The sequence below is a fragment of the Zonotrichia albicollis genome, chromosome 5 (genome assembly GCF_047830755.1).
Source record: "Zonotrichia albicollis isolate bZonAlb1 chromosome 5, bZonAlb1.hap1, whole genome shotgun sequence".
NCBI lineage: Eukaryota > Metazoa > Chordata > Aves > Passeriformes > Passerellidae > Zonotrichia > Zonotrichia albicollis.
Window position 1 is genome coordinate 63,977,676 of NC_133823.1, and position 17,582 is coordinate 63,995,257.

Here is a 17,582-nt window from a genome sequence, read left to right on the forward strand (position 1 = left end):
AGAGCTGTTGGAAGTGGGAAGGGAGCTTCTGCTTGGAAAAGAGGAGGATGTTTCAATTCATGTGGTCACTGTAAATGTTAGACAAGTAATGTGTAATTTAAGACCATCCTGAGCCCAACCTGGAGGAGAGAGTTGAAGTACCAGGGAATGGGAATGGCTTCTTATGCACAGTGATGACTGCTGGCTGATGATTTAAAAACCCCTCAGAACATCCTTGTTTGCTACCTGGATCTGAGCAGATAAACTCAATATTGGGCCCTCATGTTCCTCAGAGATGGCTAAGCAGTTTTAGGTCTGTCTCTTGCACCTAACCAAGCAGACATAGCATTTTCTTCAACACTGTAAGAAAATATTCACTGTTCTTCCCTCATGAGGAAGAGGCCCCTCATCTCTGCAGCTTATGAACCGCTGAATGTGGTTTTGCTGTCAGCACTGGCAGTACTTTTTTTAGCAACAAAGTTATAAACACTCCAGTACTCCAAAGTACTGTTTGATGTAAAAAATGTATTCCCTGCTTCCTTTGTTTATGGTGTGAATATGGTATTTTGTGGAATTGAGGGTTCACAAGCCCCATCTTGTTGTTCCACACCAAAAAACACTTCTATACACAAGATCTGCTGTAGGAAAAAGATGGGTTTTTTCTGCTCATCCCTTGCTGAAGTGTTGGCAGGGTACTGCTGGGTGCCCATCCCGGTGCCACCAGCCAGCCAAGGTAAGCAGTGCACGTGTCAGGAAAACAGTGAGGACTATTCAAGAGAAGCTGGATTGCCCTCCCTCCTGGGTCATCCTAGGCCTGGATCATTTTGTTTTTTCCAATAAAATCAAGCTGAATGGGATTTTAAAAAGGTTAATCTGTTTTAAAATAGCAAACCTTAGAGGTTTGTCCGCTGTTTTTCTGAAGATCCCTTTTCTTGGTGGCTCTTTTGTTTCTTCTCTTGGCACTTGTGACTGCTGGAATTCCTGTTTTATTTCATTACAGGATTTTGAAAATAGAGGATCAGAGGTGTTTGAAAAGGAGTCAAGAACAAGGGCAGCTTTCTCCTCTGGATAGATAATGAGGCTTCAGCTGTTCCTGTTGCACTCCTGAAGGAGCATGGGGTTGTGTCGTGAGGGAGATGCTTCCTTATGCTGTTCACAGGATCCAGTGTATTTCTGGTGTTTGGCTCTGTTGGCCAGGATGCTGCAGAAGGAAATGCTGCCTGTCCAGTGTTCCTCTGCCCTGCTCCAGAGGCATTTGGAATAATTAAGCTGAAGGTTGTTTGTCTCCCTCCACAGAAAGGTGCTGGATATCATCTGGATTTGTTCTGGGTGGCCATTCTGATGATTGTCTGCTCCTTTATGGGGCTGCCCTGGTACGTGGCTGCCACCGTCATCTCCATTGCTCACATCGACAGCCTGAAAATGGAGACAGAGACTTCAGCCCCTGGAGAGCAGCCCAAGTTTTTGGGAGTGAGGTATGTCCCACCAGGAAGTCTCAATTACCTTGTTTGCAAAATCCTTTTGCACAAAGAATTTTGTGCTGCCTTTTCCCTATTTCCAAAGCCAGGTCCTTGGGCGAGCCCCCTTGTGGCTCCTCCAAAGATTACTTGGCCATATCAGGTGCAGTGTTCCTGTGTTAAAGGAAAAAATTTCCTGCAGGCTTCTCTATCCAGGGAAATGAAGCAAATTCCTTAGCAAATGTAATGGTCAAACATACAAACCTATGATACCTAGTGCAAGCAGCTTTACTTAATGAAGCATCTTTTTCATGTGTTTGGGTGCTTTAATTAAGTGGTCTGAAGTGCTTCCAGTGGGATTACTCCTGGAAATCAGGCAGCTTATTTAGGTAACTAGATGGAAATTTTATGGCATGTCTTTCAGCATTCTGAAATATTACTGGCCGAGGTGTTTTTGGGTGTGGAGGGCCAATGGTGGAACAAAACTGTCTGAGGTTTAAAACAGAGGTCTGGCTCAGGATCCAGCCATCTGCCGGAGGCTGTTGGATGAAAAATGTGGCTGCAGAAATGAGTTTTGGGGATTCCTGTTGGTGTTCAGTACTTGGGGTCGTGACTCAATGATGTTGTTTCAGGGAGCAGAGAGTCACTGGTGTGATCGTTTTCATCCTGACCGGGGTGTCTGTCTTCATGGCTCCCATCCTGAAGGTAAGGACTGTTCACAGTTCTTTGAAGGCTTAAATCCAAACCTTTTGGAAGGAAACACCAACATAGTTGTATTGTGCTAGAACAGTCACCAAGTTCAGGGCTGGGGTTCTTGGGCACTGTGGTCTTTTTCATTCTAAGGTTATTTCTCCATGTCTGCATAAAGTTAAGCTCCCTTTTCTTTTATACTTCCACTCTTTGTTTTATGGAAAACATATTCTGGATAAAGCTCAGACTATGGAAAACATGTTTCTGGAGGAAGCAGTCCAATTAATGGCATTTCTTAGTCTTTGAACCGTTTTTTTCCTGTAAGTTTAGCCAAAGCTCTGGATAGATGTGCTGCTGATGGACCATTGCATTTAGGTAGGTTGTTGTTTTCCAAGACCAGAGATTTGGTGCATGTAGCCATGGAGAAATGCATCCTTAGTGGATCATCAGATTGTAGAAGGAAACTGGAGAACCTGTCTTGTGGAGGATGCTGCCTTCTCTGGGGATAGTGATGGAAGTGGTGCCAAGCATGGACATAACTGTCCAACAGGAGGTGTCAGCTCCAGGAGCCCTTATCCATGGATCCATAGGCCTATGGTAGGAGCAGCAGCACTGTGCATTGTAACCACAGCACCGAGCAGATGGGTGTCTGGAAGAGCATTTGTGGAGGCTGCACAGAAGATTTTGGAGGCTGCAGGGCCAGTGAGGCACAGTGTGATGTGAGCCTGAGGGGAGGAGGCGGGCAGGGAACAGTGACACTGCCTGTGGAGGGAGTGGAGACAGTGGCTTTCCATGCCAGTGTGTTCCTGTTCTTAATTTCTAAGGCTGTTTGTACAGCTCGAATTTTGGTGTCTCAGGTAACAGTTTCCACCTCCACACAATCAGGCATTTCCATGCCTTTAATTTAATGCCTGATTGTGATAATCCTGCTTTTTAGTTTATGTGACCTTTCCCTGCAAGATCCCTCTTCCTCTATCCCACTGAGGTCTGTTACTTCCCCTGTTATTGCTTCAGTCATTCATTATTTGTCTGTGCTTCCCCCAAGACAATGTGTGGGGAAGATCCTCGCTGGAGGACGCCTGAGGATAAGTCAGCATGCTGCTGGCCCACGTGCCAGAGGGAAGGACCTGGCAGGATTTCAGGACCTTTAGCAAATTCCAGTGGCAGGGTCCTGCTGGAGAGAGCTGCATTGCTAAATGCATTGCAGAACATTTCAGTCTTCTCCTGCCAGCGGCAAATTGAACGTTGACAATCCCAAATTTAATAAACCAGGCAATCCACGGAATAATCCCAGCTTTGTTTGCTGTGGGCTTTGCGGTGGTTGTGCTGGTTTTGGATGGTGCTGGTGTTTCTGCTCAGCCCAGGCAGATCTCCACAGAAACATCCTTGGCCCTGCTGGGAGGGTGACAGGCACTTTGCTATAAATACAGTTTTAGTCCTGTTGGTCTGCAGCAGCTTTGTTTGGGGGCCAAAGCCAGCACCCCCATCGTTAGGGAATGCTTTGCCAAGAGAAAGTCTTCCAAAATGACAGCACCACTTGCTGCTCTGCAGGCTCAGGTACTGAGGTTTCACCTCAGGATAATGTACAGGATTAATCATGATGGAATGCTGAAATTGTTTTTACTTTTAAAAAAACCCATGGAAATAAATAGAAGGGCAGGAGAGGAGAGCAGTGAAAATGAGCTGGCAAGCTCAGCTCTTGCTTACTGTATTGTGTTGTGTGTCATCCCTGAGATCCAGTGAGGGCTTTGAATCCCATGATCACCCACAGCTTTGTGAAGCCCCTGCCGAGTCCCTGTCCCTCTCACAGCAGAGCTGTTGGCAGAGCCCAGAAAAAGCTGCAGAAAAAAACTTTTACCTTCAGATGGGAAACAGCAGTGTGGCTCACTCGAGCGAGCAAATAAACCCAAGAGAAGGATGAGGTAGCAGTTCAGAAGCTCGCAGGAGGGGACAGGCAGTGAGACTCAGAAAGGAAGGAGAAATGCAGGCAGGGAGGCTCTGGATAGCATATGGCTGGGTGACTTTGGTGCTCATGTGGCCCCAGGGAAATGCCTGCTGGAAGCAATGAGCAAGGTGGTGGGGAATGTGCTAAAACACTGCATAGCTGCAGTGTTGTTTGCCTCTCTAATGAGCTCAGTGCAGGGGTTGGAAGGGGAGGATTCCCAGCACAGGACTGCTTGGAGCAGTGGGTGCCATGGCCTGGCTGTGGCTGCCATTCAGTGGCAGTCCCCTGGCACTGCACTAGGGACTGTCCTTCGGAGCTCATTCCATCCTCCCTGGGCACCAGTAAATCCCACAGAGGCTGGTACTCAGCTCCTGCCTGTGGTTTGTTCCAGGCATCCCTGTTCCTGTCACGCCAGGCAGGCTGCCCACTCCTCTGGTGAGGGAGTCTCTACTCATTCCAGGCAGCCTGTCTGCTGCTCCCCTGCACCTTCCTCACTCCCAAAGGGAGGTGTGCCCATGTGGAGGTATGGGCAGCACTTGGCACTTTGAGGGAGCAGAAAGTGATGTTTGAAAGAACACATCCCGGCAACAAAGAAAGGAAGTCAGTCCTGTATTTGGGAGTAATTCTGGATTAATGTGTGTGAGAGACAGAGCAGGAAGAGATTGGGTTGGCACGACTGTTGTTGCTGAGGTGGGACTCCAAAGAACATCCTTTCTGCATGGATTTGCATGGTTTACTGAACTGGACTGGACATGGAATCACAGGATTGTTTTAATTGGAAAAGCTCTCTAAGATCACCCAGTTCCACCAGCACTGCCAAAGTCACCACTAAACCATGTCCCCAAGAGCTGCCTTTAAATTCCTCCAGAGATGGCAACTCCAGCACTGCCCTGGAAACCCTGTGCCAGGGCTTGACAACCCTTTCTGTGAATGTGTTTTCCTAATATCCTACCTAAACCTCCCCTGGCACAACTTGAGTTACCTGGGAAAACACAGTGTACCACAAACTACAGGATTGTTCTGCCTTTCCTTCTTCTCTGCCTTCTGTTTCTAGTCACACCACATATCAGAGGTGAAAGGCAGTTTGAAGCTCACTGGAACACGTTTGCCCACCTGTTCCTTGACTTGCTCAGTGACTGGAATCGTGCCCTCTGGACAAGATGTCCAAGTCCTGCTGAACTGGGAGAGTGTGATTGCACAAATGTCCTTGTGTCTCTCAGAACACAGCAGGAGGATTTATTGTTTATTCAGCTTCATCTTATGAATTACATATTTACATATTGTTTCTTCAGCTTTATTACTTTCATGGCTTCATTCCTCTCTGTCATCCCCCTGTGGGTGCAGTTTGGATGGCTGACAGGCTGGGAATGTTGTCCCACCACGTGTTAATGGTGTGTGGTGTACAGGGAGATTCTCACCTGGGCTCTTCTGCTCTTCTTCCCACAGTTCATTCCCATGCCCGTGCTCTATGGTGTCTTCCTCTACATGGGAGTTGCATCCCTCAACGGCGTGCAGGTGAGTCATCAGCCAGCACAGGGCTTCTCCCACAGCCCTCCAGCCTTACCCTTCTCCTTCACTGCCTCCTCCTCCTTCCCAAGAAGCCCATGAAGGGTGGCAGCTGCTGGCAAACTTAGCCACAAGCCCGGGCGTCCTGAAATGGCAGACCAAGGGACAGTGGCCAAGTGGGCACTGGCAGTGCCAGGGGTGCTTTGTGGACCTGGGTCCATCTTTGTCAACCAGGGTGGGGCTTGGGGTAGCCTGGTCTGGTGGAAGGCGTCCTTGCCTATGGCAGAGGGGTGGAACAAGAGGATCCCCTTAGGATCCCCTCCAACCCAAACCATTCCAGGATTCTACAGGCTTCTGCCCCAGCTCAGGATCGCTGCCAGGGTAGTTTGGGTCCTGTGCCACAGACTGAAGGCAAGGAAGGAGGATGATTTATGGCAGTGGGGTTGTTCCTCAATGCTAAGGAGCAGGGACATTGTTCTCCAGGGAGGGGAAGCCATTCCCCTCTCTTTGTCGTTGAGGAAATCTTACATAAGGAACCACTCTCATGCCCAGCGCCTGTAGCTGGCCCAAGGAGGCTGGAAGTGGTTTTGTTGCTTTCTGGCACCCTGTTAATTGAGGCCTTTCTTTTTTGTGCCGGGTTGTGCCCTGAGGGGAAGGGACTGCCTGTTCTGTGAGCCCCAGAATTCCCTCAGGCGTTCTGTAAAACAGCTCCGGCTTCCATTCAGCGCCGCGGTTCCGTCTGGTCCCGGCAGTGGGCAGTGAGCCCGCGCTCCAGCAGGGGACAAGGAGGGGATTGTCCCGCTGCCCCGGGGCGGCTCTCCTGGAGGGGATTTCCCCTGCTCCCGACCCAGGTGCTGGGGGGGTTGGGATCAACAGTGTTTTGTACTCACTGAGAAATCCCCATTTTGGTTTAGCTCCAAGTCCATCCGGTCCAGCACAGGGACACTGCTGGGAAAGCTGCCCATCTTCCTCGCCCTTTGGTGAGGTGCTGTTCTGTTTTCTGGCAAGGCAATGTCTGCCCTTGCCTCTGTTGACCTCTGCTCCTGATTTATTTGGGGAAAACAAAAGCACAGCTTCTAAAAGCTGAATATCTTTCCTTGGCAGGAGCAGGGAAAGGGAGGACAGCAAAAATTCCCCAGAGTGTGATGCTGACCCTGGTTTGGGCATTCATCTTGTTTTCTCTCTTTTTTTTTTTGTGCATCCTGTGTTTCATTTCAACATCTCTTCCTTTTCATTTCCAGTTCATGGATCGGCTGAAGCTGCTCTTGATGCCTCTAAAACACCAGCCTGACTTTATCTACCTGCGCCACGTCCCGCTGCGCAGGGTGCACCTCTTCACCTTCCTGCAGGTGGTGTGCCTGGCCCTCCTCTGGATCCTCAAATCCACCGTGGCTGCCATCATATTCCCTGTCATGGTAGGTGTTGCTGTCCTTCCCAGCCCTCCCTTTCCCCACAGCCTGCTCCTTTCCCCCTAGGACACTCCTGTACATGTGTAAATCCAGCCTCTCCCTAGCGAGTCTGTGCCTCACAGCTCCACTCGTGGCACTCAGGGGGCTCAGTGTGACTGTGGCTGCCTTTCCATTAATCCTCTGGAGGAAAATGCGCCTGGAAAGTTAATTTTTTCCCAGGAAGGTGTAGTTAGTGTTGACCAGTCCTGGCTGCCAAGGTTAGATTTGCTGTGGTTTCTCCTTGAGCTGCATGAACCGAGGAGAGGTGCAGAGTTTCTGGCTTAGCCCGCACTAGCTACCAGATGCAAAATGTCTCCCTGGCTTTTAAATAGCACAAATTGACAGAACCAAGAAGGAGGCTCAGTGCTAAGAGAGGTGTCAAAGGGAGGGAAAGGGAATGTCTTTTCCTTGGACTCCAGTAAAAAGACACTAATGTTGTTTACCCTCTGTGGGTGACTATTCATATTATTACTGGAATTATAGACACAGCTAGGCACTCTGGCTTGGAGATGGATCTGACTTGTGCAAAAGGCAAAGTTTTATGAAAGTCCTGAATAACTCTTGGTCCCAAGTCACCTAATTTCAGGTTTATGGACATGTAAAATCTGAGTTGTGGGGGCTGGTAGGAGCTGCAGTGCTTATGTAAGAGAGAGAGGGAGGGAGCGGAGAACCCAGGTGAAGAACAAGATGGTGAAATGAGAAAAGATTATGGCAGTTAAAAAAATCCTCCAAATGTTCCTGCTGAGACACATGCTCCTGTGAAAGATGTAAAAACTCAGTAATTCCCATTGATGTGGCATTCCATCGCAATTCCATGGCTGTGTTGCACTGATGTTGGAAGCTGGAATGTAAAATCTCTTTGCCCATGCTAGAATCTGATTGCAACCCAAGGCTGACCAAGTTTGTTAGAATGGTGCAGACTCAGGGAAGGCACAGCCACAGCTTCGGTGGGGCTGGATATGATGGCAAAAAGCTCCATTTTCTGCACTCACGAGCAAAAAAGCACAAACTTGAGTTTGTGAGGATTCAGCCAGTGGCCAAGTCCCTGTTTATTTGGAGGAAAGGCATTTTCAGCACAGAAATCCACAGTGGGATGGCCACAGTGTCTGTGTGGTATCTTTCCCCCCTGAGTAATTCCTCACGTCCGTAATCGCCCCTCAGGTTATGCAAGTCAGAGCCTGAGATCTTCTCCTGGGAATTGTTTGTGCTGTGCATCAGGATGGCCTGGCACAAAGCTGTCCTTAAAGGCAGCTTCTTGGGAATAGGTTACAGCTCCCAGCCCATTGCTGTACCCTCTGCAAAGCCTGTGTGGGATCTCAGTGGCCTCTGCTGGGGCTGTCAGGCCCAGTGTCCATGTAAGCACCCATTTCAGACATGTCCCTTCCTTCTTTCCCAGTGCTTTTGTTGCAGTCTTGCACAGAACAAGCTTTTACTCCAGTTTCCTGCTGCCACAATCCCAGTAAACTTTATTCTGCAATCTCTGGGGGCGTGGATTGGCCCTTGTCTGATTTCTTAAAAGTTCAGCTGGGCAAGTGGTGAGAAACAAGTCAAGGTTTTATTACTCAGGCTGTCCTGTGAACCTGCCTCCAAAAGTAAATGAAAGTGCTCGTTTGTTTGCTCTTTATTTCCTAATACAGGAGTGTTAAATACAGGAGTATTCCACTGCTTCTGATTTTTTCTGACATGAGGCAGTGACAGCACAACCTCTTAAGCTGACAGAGATGTCCCGGGTGTTCACCACCTTCTTTGTATGTTCATTTACAGCCAGAATTCAAGAGTGTGGGCTTAGAAGCAGAACTGAGAGGAATGCAGTGTGCCAAGTGAAAGGTAAAATGTGACTGGGAATCCCTCTCTGCCTTTGCAGATCTTGGCCCTGGTGGCAGTCAGAAAAGCCATGGACTACCTCTTTTCCCAGCATGACTTAAGCTTTCTTGACGACGTCATTCCAGAAAAGGACAAGAAGAAGAAAGAGGATGAGAAGAAGAAGAAAAAGAAGAAGGGCAGTATGGACAGTGACAATGATGATGTAAGGAGCTTCCTGCTCTTGTCACATCGCTCCTCCCTAGGTAGCTAACCCCCTGCACATTCCATGCCCTGCCCAGTGCTGAGGCTGGACATTTGCCAGCCACTTGTGGAGCTGACAGCTCGGTCTGCCACTGCTGCAGCTAATGAGTCCCAAAGAAAACTTAATTCCTACACAGCCTTCTCTTTTCCAGCCTGTGGTGGGTGATTTGTGCATTGCTAGGGGTGAGGTTACACTTTCCAAGAACACCAGGTACCTGCTGAGGTTTCGTGCCCCTTGCTAGAATGCCTCTCATCACCCTGCCTCCTCCAGCTTCCCTCCTACACCTTTCTCCCCTTCGTTGTCTCTTACATTTTAGGAGGAGAATGATTTTCACCAGCAGCTCTGGTCCTACTGGTTTTCTTTTTTATTTTTCAAGTATTTTTTAATGGCTCTTTGGGAAATCACAAAATAGGTGTGATTTGTCATATTGCAGGAAAAGCTGCTTGGTGTTGGTAAAACTCATCACCTCCATGTTTCCTGAGCATCCGTGCCCTCTGCAGTGCGCTCTGGTCCTACCTCAGGTGGCAGCATGCCCTAAATAGTGAAAAGTGACCTGGCTAGGCCACACTCATGTGCCTTTGACTGTTCTCTTTCCTCCTGTATATGTAAGAAGAAGAAATGTAGTCTTGGTGCCTTTAAATGTTCTCCTGCTCAGGTCTAACTCAAATGCTTTAAATTTATGTTGAAGTGCTAAAGACACTCCGTGGTGAGTTCTAAGCATGGTGTCACTTCTTCTGCTCATGTCCATGAAGAAGGGCCTTTCCTGGGCTGTAGGGAGAGGTAAGGTCACCTGAAGCTGGGAAAGAATCCCCTTTTAGCACAGCAGGAAAAACAGCTGGGAGGACTGGCTTTTAGTTGAGACAGCAAGCTGCCCTGTCCCATCCTTGCTCCAGCTCCCAGGGTTTTCTTTAGCACCCTTGAGCAAACCCAGATGAGAGTAAAAGGGGCTCTGCTGAGGAATCAGCAATGGTTTGGCTCCATCCCCTCCTCCTCACTGGTGTGAATCCAGCAGTGTATCCCCAGGCATGGCTTCCCTCTCTCCTGTCTGTTTTAAGGTATTTCCTCTCTTCCCAGGCTTTTCCTGAATTCCAGGTACAGTAATTAATCTAATGGGTAAGATATTTTATGCAAAATATTGGTCCTTAACTCTTGCTGGTTTTTTTCAGCACTTGCCTTTCCTAGCTTCCTGAACATACAGCACTGGGCAATTACTGGCTGGATTATTTTCACCCTTTCCCTTCCAGAAATATCCACCCCCAGAGTCAATCCAGTCAATCGTGTGGGATCTGGGGAGCAGTGCATGGATCTGAGTTCAGCCAGGGGAGTTGCTGGGTGTCACTTGTGCTTTCTTTGAGTTCTGCTTGTCCCTCAGCCTCATAAAAATAGTCCTGAGGAAACATCTTGAAGTTGGAGTATGAAATAAGGCACTGGATATCAGTTATGTTAAAAAATAAATAAAAAATAAGAATAATAATCCAGGGAGAGCCAGTCTCTGGCCTCCATAGTGTTTTCCTGCCCTGACTGGAAGGTCTCCTCCCTCTACCCTGGTGTTGTGGGTCCGGTTCTCTTCAGAAACAAAGATGTCCCAACATTTCTGGCAAATCCCACCTTCCTGCCTTTGCCAACTTAGGCAGTAACAGCCTTTCCTTGGCTTTGAGGAGTTCCCTTTATTTTTAAAAAAGCCAAACAATTCCAATCACTCCTGTTGAGCAGAAGCAGGTGGTGGTAGAAGGCAGCGGGGGTGAAATCCTGCTGGTGCCCCAACTCTGGGGGACTCCAGCTTTTCCCTGTGCCCCATCCTGAGCTGGTTGCTGTTTCTCTGGCTGGGCCAGGGTTGCAGAATTCTTCCAAGGGCTCTGGAATTGGTGAACCAGAGGTGTAACTGAGACTGAGGTTGACTCCACTTTCATTAAAGAGGGAGCTGAGCCAGTCTGATGTAAGGAGCCTCTGCCATGTCATATCTGGGGCCTGTGGAGCAATTGGGAACAAGCAAGGGCTTTTACAAGAATCCCAGCAGGATGAAGGGTTTGGAGGAGCTTTTCCAGCAGCCTGCTGTGTCTGCCCACAAATGCATTTTCCATCTATTTCCTGCAGCTGACTCCAGGCAGAAGGGGATGGTGTCTTTTATGACGGTGGGGTGGGAAAGGAGATGTATTACAATTTACAATCCCACAGGATGATTCTTTTCTGTTTTATTTTTGGAGTATGAGGGTAATCAAGGGAAGTGGGATGCAGTGGGGAACCAGTGGAATCCATCAGGCAGCTATGCTGGAGGATGTTTTTCTCTTTTCCCTTCCTTTCTTTTACCTGTTCCTACAGAACTGTGTGAAGGATAATTTTAATGTGTGGGAGACGATGAGGGAGAGAGCAGTGGGAATATTCTAAGACCTTTTACACGTTTCTTTCACAGTCTGACTGCCCCTACTCAGAAAAAGTCCCAAGTATTAAAATACCAATGGACATCATGGAGCAGGAACCTTTCCTAAGTGATAGCAAACCTGCTGACAGTGAGTAGAACTAAGCTCTTGCATGCCTGCTTGACTCTCACTTGCACTACAAAACTATATCTGTGTCTATTTAGTGATTTTAAAATAATTTTTAATCTTTCCTTTTACTTCAGAAGTATTCTCTTGTTCTTTTTTTTCCCCTCTCATTTTTAATTTCCAGGCCCCTGCTTTATGACCGATTTTGCTTTTGTGAGCTTTTATTTTCTTTGCTGGTTACAAAATCAATGTTATTCCTTCTGGTGCCTCCAGTTTAAGTGCTTTTCTCCAGCTCCTGACAGGTCTCCTGGCCACCCACTCTCTGTTCCTCTCCTCTCCCTCTCCCCCTTGGTGTTAACCTGCTGATGGTGGGATTTTTTTTTTTTTTTCCACTGAGCTTTGTGTTCTGGATTTGCAGCACTGTCCTGTCACTGTTTGTTCCCCTAGGTGCCAAGCAGTTGCAAAAATCAGCATTTAACAGAGTAATTATTTATCTGTGTCATTAAGCTGCACAGGCAGAGATCAGTTGGCCATTAACATATTTCCCTTCTTAGGTGGTTTGTGCTCTTCTTTTAGGATTTCATTTCTGATGTTAATAGCTGTAATTGTTTAATTTAATCTTTATTTTCTGTCATTCCCACTTTACATTTTCCTCTTTTAAGTGAGGAATCACAGCTGACCTTGGTGGTTTTGCCTTTGGGATGACTTTGTAACATACTAAGGGTGTCAAATGCCCTTTTCCTCTGAGGTGGGAGGGGAGAAATACAAACTAAATAAATTAGCCTGGCTAGTGCTTCCTAGGAGCAGGATCTAACCCCTCTGATCTTTAGATCCTTAAATTATCCATGGATCTTAGGAACTGGGAGCCAGGTTCCTTTCCTTTTGGTAGCATATAGAGCCCTCAGGGAATGGTAAGCCTTACCCTGTGGCTTTTAGATACAGAGACACTCAGAGTTTGGGATATAAAATAAAAGCATTGGAAAGGAAGCATTTTCTTGGCTATTTGGATATCCTCAATGTTTTGCTGATGTCAGCACATCATCCAAAATCAGCCACAGGCAACCTCATATCCTCCTCATTCCATGTATTTAGTGCATTCCTGATACTAAAAACAAACTGCATCCTAAATATTGTTACTCAGGATTTCAGGATCAGATGCCTTTTTTCCAACATCTTAAGGGCTAAAATAGTTAGGAAAAGTTAGTTGTGGCATCAGCCTGGTTCTTGGGATGCCCTTGGAGATGGAACAGATAAAATCAGCCATGGGCTGAACTGTAGTTGGTTTGTGTATTTATACATTTTTATAATCCAGTATTTTATTTGCTGCTTTCTAATTAAAAGCAATGTAAAATAAAAATTAAAACATATCAGGCCACTGGAATACCAAAAAAACCCAACTGGAATGCAGCACCACTGTGGGATTGTGCTTGAGTGTAACTTAGATCCAGGGCATATTCCTGGCAGTACTACTGACAGCAGCTTTCCTGCAGCAAGAGCAGGAGCAGGACTGTCATTCCCAGAGAAGATGGCTCCACAGGGTCAGCAGAGGGAAGCCACCCTGTGTCCCCCAAGGACGTGGGTGTGACAGAGGGGGGTAACTCAGGGGGACAGGTCCCAGGTAAGTGTCAGGGGATGGGCTGCTGGCACCCCAGGGGTGTTACCTCAGAGGAGAGAAGGGAATGCAGAGCTTCCTCACCAAGCTGTAAATCCATCTGGCAGCTAGCAGGAAAAGAGCTTGGCCCATAGATTTGGGGGAGCTGAGGCAGGGCTGGAGGCGCTGCACAGTGGGTGTGCAGCAGTGACACCCAGGCTTTCTTCCCCCAGGAGAAAAATCACCAACATTCCTTGAACGCCACACATCGTGCTGATACAATTCCCTTCCTTCAATCACACGCCATGCCAAGGTAAGCACCCCAAAATGCACCTCTGCCCCCCTCAGAACACAGCAAATTTCCTCCAGGGGACTCTTAAAATAAAACACTTGGAGAACATTCCCTGCACTGGGTTGCTGCCTCCCAAGGTGATCACGAACAAGTTGATTCCACAGTTACTCCAGCTCCTGGCAGGACTGGGGATGGGGAGTGGAGAACCTGGGAGAGACCTGGCAGCTTCCCTGGCCTCCTGGCTGCTGCACTGAGAGCAGGTTTGGGAATCAGACCAGGAGAAAGATGTGGAGCTACTGGGGTAGCCCAGAGAGTTGTTGCCAAGGAGAAATAATCCATTTTTCCATATTGTGGTGGAAAACAGAGTAAAGGATAACCTTAAACTGCAGCAAGTAATAATTGCTCAGAGTCCAGTCCCTTGGGGCCAGCTTGGGCCTCCCAGCAGCAGGACTGTGATGTGGAGCAAGGGAAGTTTATTCCTCTGAAATGCCAAAGATGTGTCTGTGTTTACAGCTGTTAGACAGGCACTGAAATCCATCCCAGCAGCGATGCCTGGATTATTTCAGTGGCAGCTGAGGGATGTTGTCACAGCCTGGGGTGGAGCATCAAGATGCCCCATCCCTGGAAGTGTCCAAGCAGTGTTCAGAGCAGCTCATTCAGGTTATCTGTGTGTGGGCCTTACCTGAAATCTGGCTGTGCATTCCCAAAGCCCAGCATTTGTACTGCTCTGACTTTGTCTGTCTTCTTCTTTGCAGCCCTCCACGAACTCCAGTAAAAGTTGTGCCTCAAATTAGAATAGAACTTGATCCTGAAGACAATGGTTATTTCTGGAGGAGCAAGGGAACAGAAACTACTTTGTAATTTGTCTGTCTGTCCGATCTTTTACCAATTCATTTTGTTACTAGCCAAATGTTGAGAAGCTCCCTGCTCCCAGCGGCGAAGGTAACGGAGCCCGCCCTGCCCCTCCCCGCCCACGCCCTCGGTGTTTCCCGGACTCCTCCTGCCTGGCTGCGGGGGCAGCAGCGCTCCGGGCCCGCCCAAGCCCCGCGGGAACGCCGGGAGCCGCTGTCTGTGTGTCTGCAGAGCCCAGCTGACCTCCAGGCTCATTCCGTGTCTGCTCCCTCTGCTGGAACGTGCTGCTAACCCTCGTGTAGGTAAAAGAGAAGGTACTTCACTCCCAGCACAGACAGACCATTGCCATCGCTGTAGCATGTTTGGAAACGTCCCTTTCCTATGCAATTTTTTTTAAAGAAACACTTTAATGGACTTAATCTGTCAGGTACATGGAAGAGTGTTATTTTCCTAGATTATTTTGTTTAAATTATGGGGGCCTAACCTACGACTTTTTTTTTTTTTGACAATTTTTTTAACCTTTTTTTAATTACTGTAAAGAAAAATGAATTTTTTTCCTGCAGCAGGAAACATATAGTTATGAGTAGTTCTACCTCTTATTTCTAGATGCCAGGCTTTCTGTAAAAAATGTATTGTACCATATATAATGTGATTTTTACAAGAAACAAACCCACAACATCACACTGCAATCTCCAGGACGTGGCATAGGGCTGGATCAGTTCAATTAACACCTTGTGCTCCGAAGCATCTGTTTTTCTTAGGGTTAAGTTGGTTCTTGGAGTTTTTTGTAATGAGCGATCCCTGTTGTGAAAGAGACTTAAATCTCTTATGATCTTAGAAGAGCGTGAATGGACAGCTGCTGGTTCTATCCCTGTTGTTGATTTCTGACCTGGGATGGCTCTGTGGTTTTCTTGGAACACCAGTGTGTCCGTATGTGCAGTGAGAAGAGCCAAGGTGTGCCTCAGGCACAGTGCACAAGGAGGAAGATGAAGGTGGCCTGCTGGGATGTACATCCTGACACTCAGATTCACAAAGATCCTCCTGCATCCCAGCCCTGTGTTCCACCATCTGCAGAATTGACCCTGCACCTTGGCTGCTCTGCCCCACACCAGCAATGCAGCAGGACTCAGCAGGCCAGGCATGGGCATCCCAGGATTTTGGGGTGCAACCAAGCAAGTGGACATCACATCAGGAGAGAGGTTTTCCTCTCTGCAGCATGTTCCTACTGGTATGTGCATCTAAAGGCATCTTTGGGAAACTGGGCTTCACCAGGACATGGGGAACACACAAAAAGCTTCGTCCAAAAATAAAAAACAGAACAAGAAGCAAAAGTACCCCAGCTCTCGAGGTGAAATTCCTGATGGAGACAATCCCATCACAGAGGATGGGCACATGCTGCCACTTGGTCCTTGTGAAACCAAAGTCTGGGTTGGTGAAGTCAAGAGGAATTTCTGATGGTGCTGAGACCTTAAATGCCAAATTTTAGCATCTGCTCCCACACAGGAGCCACCACCTCTGTATAGCCCCTGCTCACCCTTGAGGGGCCTCCCCTTCAGTTTCCATGAAATCTGTATTGGGTATCTTAGGAACCCAGCTGAAACCTACTCTGAAAATGCTGGGGAAACTTGGGAAAGGCCTGAAGAGGAGCAGCTCTGGGATGCCTCCTGCTGCTGGAGGACAGGTAACTTGGGAAGTGTGATGCCAGCTTAGCCAATGCTCTCCATCCCTTGGTGGACACCAGTGCTGGCACCCGGTGGGGACACAGGCTGGAGCACAGGAGCTGCGTGGGGATTGCTGCACATCCTGCCCAGACCGTGCGTGTGCAGCAATCCCACAGGAGAGGTGCCGTCAGCTGGGTCGCAGGGGCTGTCCCACTCGGTTCCATGGGCACAGCTTCCAGCTGCTGCTGCCTGGTGACCTGTCTCCCCAAAAATGAGGTCTTCTCTTCTGAACCGTGTTAAATACACTTGAAGTGTCCTGACTGCTGTTCTAGATCTTTCTCTCTCTCTGTGTTGTGTTTTTTGTGTTGCGCTGAGGGCCGCGCTGCCGACAGGACAAAGGCTCTGCATGAGAAGCGCCGCCCTCTGGCAGCAAAGGTTCTCTGCAGGCCTTGGAGAGTAACCAGAACGTCCTTTCGATCCAAATTAGGTGTTTTGTCGGAAAAGCCTGGGTGGGCGCTTCAGGGAATAAGTGTGGAGACTGACCCAAAGCCCTCCAAGATCAGAGGCAGCCGTCAAAAATGACCTTCCCCCAGCAAATGCCAGGTCCCAGCCCGCGGGGAGCCGGCCTGCGCTGCCCCCTCCCGGGGCTGCCGCACCTTTGTATCTCTGTTGGAATCGAGTCGCACTTTGAGATACTTTTATTCTTGTTCTTAATTCTCCTAAGTCCGTGCTTTCTTTGGAGGAGGGAACAAGGACTTAGGATGAAATGAAGTGGATCAGATGGTGGAACTAAAAGGAAAAAAAGCAGAAAACATTTCAAACATATTAAAGTGATTTTTTTTTCCAGTAATATAAAAAATGAAATTCCTTATAACATTATAGTATTTTACAGTTTTATGAAGCTTTCTATTGTGACTTTTATGGAATCAAAAGATGAAGATGATGAGATATTTTAGCATTTATATTTTTCAAAATTAAATAAATGTATACTGAAAATAAAGTAACTTTATGCATTCATGGGAGAGTTCATGTCTGTTTTCCCTCAATATGTGCCAAGTCTTGTCTGATGGAACCGAGATCCCAGAATCAGTTTGGTGATAAAAGGGGCTCCCTGACACCCTAGTGTTGGACCCACTGAAGCATATTTTGGGATACCTGGGGGAGCACTTGGATGTGGAGAGTTGCCAGAAAGTCTGGGTCTGCTGGGCCCCCACTGGGCACTGCCCTCCGGGCCCCTGGATCCCTGCTTGCGCCCGGGGCTCCCCCAGCTCTGAGCTCAGAGGGGGCCGGTGCACAGGGCAGCACTTGGAGGTGAAGGCACCTCGTGGAAGGGCTGGGCGGTGGTGAAATTTGGGATTCCCTGGGATTGCACCCCAGAGGGAATTGAGGACCATCTCCTCAATCACCTAACCAAGGGGAGAAGGAAGGGTCAGGAACTGACCGGGATCAGTCTCAGGGATCTTTTCCAATCCAAATGGTTTTATTTTGGGATTGTAACCTACACAAAGGCAGTACCACTTACCTGGTGGCAGGGAGAGCCACCTCCTTGCCACTCAGCTCCTTGTTGGTCAGCTCTGGTGCCTCTGGAAGCTTCGGAGCAAGTACTGGGCAGA

General features: G+C 48.2%; 1 protein-coding gene across 5 annotated transcripts in view; it reads left to right on the plus strand.

The window, feature by feature from the left end:
* SLC4A4 (solute carrier family 4 member 4) overlaps positions 1–16,986 on the plus strand; it is a 145,609-nt gene extending 128,623 nt beyond the window's left edge. For all 5 annotated transcript variants that reach the window (XM_074540394.1, XM_074540395.1, XM_005492152.4 and 2 more), the window contains 8 exons: positions 1,276–1,454; positions 2,069–2,141; positions 5,518–5,586; positions 6,819–6,992; positions 8,890–9,051; positions 11,501–11,597; positions 13,398–13,477; positions 14,212–16,986. In XM_074540394.1, the coding sequence (XP_074396495.1) occupies positions 1,276–1,454; positions 2,069–2,141; positions 5,518–5,586; positions 6,819–6,992; positions 8,890–9,051; positions 11,501–11,597; positions 13,398–13,441 (798 nt within the window). In that variant the 3' untranslated portion in view covers positions 13,442–13,477; positions 14,212–16,986. The remainder of the gene's footprint in view (positions 1–1,275; positions 1,455–2,068; positions 2,142–5,517; positions 5,587–6,818; positions 6,993–8,889; positions 9,052–11,500; positions 11,598–13,397; positions 13,478–14,211) is intronic.
* Positions 16,987–17,582: the final 596 nt, after the last annotated feature.